Below are 5,101 nucleotides of genomic sequence, written 5' to 3' on the forward strand. Positions count from 1 at the left end.
GTATCATAAAAAAATTACATCACCAGTGGTGAAACATTTGCCTCACTGGTTGAACTAAACACTTTTGGCAAAGGAAATGCATGAAGCCTCTCCTGACAGAACATTATAAAAATGTTATCATTTCTTTTGGAGGCAATGTGCAGTGCTTAGTAGCTCCAATCAAATCATAGCAAACAACATACATAGATTGACAATATTATGCATGATTTGTATGAGCCAGGCTTGTAATTCCAAGTGTTCATTATGATCATGACCGCCGGTGCAATATTCAGCCCCGGCAGAGGGCAGCTCCGCAGGAGGATATGGCAGTCAAGGTACACCCGGCTACTCCAATCATATGGGGCATTGTTGCTGATGGCCAGCCCATGGTTACTGGGTGATTGTACAGGGTCTGGCCGCCCCTTCCATATTGGGGCCCCACCATCAAACCGGCCGGGCCGGCTGGGCCCTTACCACATGGTTGTTTGTCAGGGCCGGGTGGCCCATCACTATTGGGCCATGATGACTAACATAACTGGCGAAAAATCAGGCGGAGCGGACAAAGTTGGAAGTCGAACTAAAGACTTATAGCAATAACATGATCAAGGAGAGCATTAGGGTATGTGCTTTCTTTTCGAGGATTTTTCTCAAGGCTGAATGACGGTGAAGATGGCCCATCGCGATTTGGGTGATTTATAGGTCTACGGGGGACTATGCCACTTCGCTGAAACATTACACAAAGTCACGCGAGTTCTGCACTACCAGTCAGTATGTCCTCGACATGTGTCTCTCTATACTCGAGGTACGAGTCATTGAGTCTACTGTTGGATTTGTATGCTGATTCTGCTTCCTTCCAATTCCTTCAGCTCATGATCGAACAACGCAACTACTCCCATCTAACAACTTACGTTTTCAAAGCTGATGCAGCTCTCGACTCTGCCGCATCCGCCGCAGCCTCTTCATCCAACAACGGCGGCGATTTGGCGATGGCCACCACCGCTGCCGGTGCAGCGAAGAAAAAGGGCACTCTTGGCAGTGGATCGTCAGCAGAAAGGGACACCTATCAATCCAAGCTAGACTTAGCGAGCGCACTGTCGTATCTGGGGCAAGCTAACTACGAGAAGGCTGCTCAGTGTTTCTTGAAGTTGGGCCCGGCGAAGGATTTGGGGGATTGGGTTGGCAAGGTTCGTTTGTCTGACTGGAGTTATGAGTATCCTGACGTGGTGGATGTAGCTTATAGCCCCGGGCGATATCGCGATCTTTGGCACCCTCTGCGCTCTCGCCAGCTTCTCTCGTTCGGCAATCAAGAGCCGGGTCCTTGAGAACTCGATCTTTGGGGCTTATATTGAGCAAGAGCCGTATATTCGGGAGTTGATCGAAGCTTACATGAACAGCGATTTCAAGACTGTTCTGGAGCTCTTGTCGCGGTACTCCGTACGTGCTTCCTTCATTTTTTGAAACGATCATTTGACTAACATGATATATCAGACGTCACTACGTCGATATCCACCTCTGCTCGCATGTACATGACTTGACGAACCTTATTCGGAACTAGGCCGTGGTGCTGTACTTCCAGCCCTTCGCCACTATCAAGCTCGAGCGGATGAGCGCTGCGTTTGGGTGGACCGTCGAGGAGGTCGAGCAGCAAGTCGTTGCGTTGATACAAAGTGGGGCTATACAAGCCCGGGTCGATAGCCAGAACAAGGTCAGCTTCCTCTTTTCCCTGATACCATCGGACCCACAAACCGACGCTGTTGGATAGATCTTGCAAGCTAAGAAGACAGATTATCGTGCGGAGCTTTTCGCGCGTACGATTAAAGCCGGGAAGAGTATGCAGGCGACGAATAGGAAGCTGCTTTTGCGTATGCGGTTGTATGTTGTTTGATTGTTTTATTCTTGTTCTGCTGAGCTCTGATGTTTTGTCCGTAGGCAACAGGCGGAGTTGATGATTAAGCCTCCCAAAGGAAGCGCTCATCACAGTGCTTTGACTGATTTCTTGCAGAGCGTATTGTTTTCGCTGTGCATCCAAATTGTACTACATACATACTCTCTTGAACGCGCGCGTTCGAGCTTCAAACATCTTTGCGTGCAGAACGGGATCACTCAGCACAGTGCTTTGATTGACTTCGTCCAGGGCAGTCAGGATTTGTTGTGCATTCAAAATTGTACTATATACACCCACTTCAACACGCGTTAGTGCCTGTGCATACGGAATGGACCCCTTCCAGCTACACCCACTATCTTGCAGCAGGTTACCTTAGGGCCTAGCGGCAACCTGCAGCGGTGAACATACACGGCCCCATCAGCTTTCGTTTTCGTCCCTAGGCCGATGCAAAGCTTGTCAAGGCTATACCCCCAAACCACGCCATCTCAAGCACTGATCTTCCAAGTGGCGTTAGCGCTGGTTCACTTGCAACCCCATCTCCGTCCTGCGGCTTTTCTCGTTTGACGGGGGTGGCGCGACATAGATCCAACGTTTTTCTAAAGCTTCGACATTGAACATCATACCGGAATCTCGACCGAAGCACTGTCCCAGTTGTGCACCACCATATATGTTCACGAACCGAGCTGGCATCATCTTGTAGGCCTCCTCGTGTGTTGGCTCACGGTCATTTCTATATTCTTGATATCCAAGATCGTAGCTTCCTTTCTCGCCTCACGATCCCGAGGCCCTCTTCATCCCACTCCACAGATGCTCCAGCTTGGCGGACGACGTTCTATAAAGAGTGGTGGCAGGCAACGACCTCAAGAAAGAGGCTGTGGTCATCGTCGATCCAGTGTGGCCTCGCCGGCCCACTTTGGCGGACGATTTCACAGAAGTTCGATTGTTATTGGTAGAGCTGCTGGCGGAAATGATCAGGCTGTCGAGCTATCGGAGCCTTGTGGATGGGAGATCAGCCAAGTGCCGTAGAGCACACAGGAGATGCGTTTGCGGTTTTGCACGGAAAAGGATGTGAGATTAGCGAGTTTCGGTCAAGAGAACACCTGGCTCATGAACTTGCGCGTCGAGCTGGTTAACGATTCACGAGAACCTAGTCCAACCGTACTATCTCGACGCTTGCTATCACAGAATAAATGAGTTCGACTGGTTCATTGTAAGGATAAAGGCAACCCAGCAAGTCGTGGTTGGTCACGTTGGCGCATCAAACGTTTGGACGCGTCACACACTGGACTTGAATATTTGAATTGTTGCTTTCACACTCCTTTCTTGTCAAATCTCTTCCAGACCAACCCCATCTCTCCTCTCTTTCACAACTCAAGCGCTCACCCACAATGGGCTGCCTTTCCCCTTCTTCTCCTTCCCCCCTCCTCTTCTCGAAGGACGTCTCTCAGTCTTCTCCATCCTTCTCCTTTTAACGCCAATCCACTTCATCGATACCAAACTACTTGAACGCAGATCTAAAAGCCGAGAATTACCTCAACTCAAGTGAAGCCGTCATTAATTCATCACAAGCGCATTCGACTTTTGTCCCAGTTGCTGTTCGGGGGATAAGGTCGGCGCAAAGTATGGCGCAGTTACGCTTTCGAAGAGGATGCACTTGGGATGCACCTGGTCAGGATTCAGAGGGTGTTGGATGAGGCGCTGGCGGGTCAAAGTGCTGCTACATATCTCTGTTCTTGGCGACTCAGGTATGTATCCCCTTTTCCCTTGCCCTTCCCCTTCCTCTTGCTCTTTGCACAAACTCACATACGACCGCCCCGGCAGTGTCAGCATGCCACGGAGCAGGGGACGTGCTACCCATCCCGCTTCTTCCAATGGTGGAACACCGTCTTTCCACACCCGACGACGGAATTGACGAATGGCGCCCTGCGACGCACGAATTCGGGATACTTTGGGTACTGCAACTCGCACCATTTACCGGATCAGACGGATTTGGTTATTATTGAGCTGGAGGATGAACCGTACGTTTCTTTCTTTTCGTTTCCCTTCTGTTTCTTTCGTACCATTCTTTTTCTTTTCTTTTGTTATCGACCGCCTTGCGCCCGCCCTTCTTATCACACACCTCATTGCCGCCTTATCGTCACCCCCGCCCATAACATGGACTTTCCCACACCAAGCAAGCGTAGCCGCCAACGAGGGCATCCTATCTTGCACATTTGTTCACCTATTTTCTGCCATGACTTCATTCTGGCTCTCCCTGTTCCGTCAAATTTTCCTTCAATCATGACCATTTGGAGAGTTTTCGCCTTACCCATCACATTATACTCCATTTCCCATTTCCCGGAAACAACCAGCGTCTTCCAGGTTGATTTCCCCACTTTCATTTCCACGCTTCCGCCTATAACAACTTTCCTTCGTGCCGGTTGGGTGGAGGCTGTCTTTCTTTGAGCCGCGGCGAGGTGTTGTGTGCTTTCTTATTTGTGCAGTTCACTTCCCCCCTTCTTGTCGCGTTCCCATGCGCTTCGGCGACTTTGCTGTGTGTCTTCCCTGTCATAACCTCCAGGCGTCAGCGTCGTTTAGCAGGCAGCCTGTCCATGTTTCTTTCTTCTCTTTCTTCTTACGTTGTGGTTGAAAGCTCTGGAAGGAGGGTCCTTCCTTTTTGTTTCTCTTCTGTCCTTTCTTTGAGCACGACGAGCCGTTGTGGCCTACCTTTTGCTCTTTTTTGGGAACCCATGGCGCGGAATCCCTTCTTCTCTTCTTGTCGTGTTTTCTCCGATTTCGGTTTGGTCATCCTGTTGATATCCTCTGGGTATCCTCTCGCCCACCCACCGGGCGGCGTTTGGAAGGCATCCTGTCCATGTTTCTTCTTTGCTTTCCCTTCCTTTGCGTCTGGACTTCGCCTTCATTTCCTATATCTTTCTTGTCAGGCCTTACTTTCATCCTTTTCCTGGAAGTTGGGGTCTCCCTTTTGTCATTGAAATGTGACCGCTTTTTTGCTTCTTTTTGATTGTGTCCAATTGAATGTTTTGCGTTCGTCCTCTCGGCTTTTACTTCAGCTTAGTTGCAGTCTCGAGCTCGACTCCTTCGGCTTTTATTGCCCGTTGGGGCTCGTATGTCGTCATCCTATTCTGTTTTTCCGCTTCGTCCTCATCTTACGATCTTACGTCCTCTAAACTTTTCCCAGTTAGAATGTGGAACGTCCTTCCCCTTTTTTTTCCTTTTCGTTTCTTCTATATATTG

General features: G+C 49.7%; 1 protein-coding gene across 1 annotated transcript; it reads left to right on the forward strand.

The window, feature by feature from the left end:
- Positions 1-577: 577 nt before the first annotated feature.
- On the forward strand, positions 578-2,176 carry LACBIDRAFT_314790 (uncharacterized protein; the record flags this gene model as incomplete). Its single annotated transcript, XM_001889219.1, has 7 exons — positions 578-598; positions 722-781; positions 846-1,163; positions 1,213-1,413; positions 1,535-1,684; positions 1,742-1,851; positions 1,909-2,176. 7 exons carry the CDS (start codon positions 578-580, stop codon positions 2,174-2,176), a joined length of 1,128 nt encoding a protein of 375 aa, XP_001889254.1.
- Between the last annotated feature and the right edge of the window lie 2,925 nt (positions 2,177-5,101).

The sequence above is a fragment of the Laccaria bicolor genome, genomic scaffold (assembly GCF_000143565.1).
Source record: "Laccaria bicolor S238N-H82 LACBIscaffold_64 genomic scaffold, whole genome shotgun sequence".
Classification (NCBI taxonomy): Eukaryota; Fungi; Basidiomycota; class Agaricomycetes; order Agaricales; family Hydnangiaceae; genus Laccaria; species Laccaria bicolor.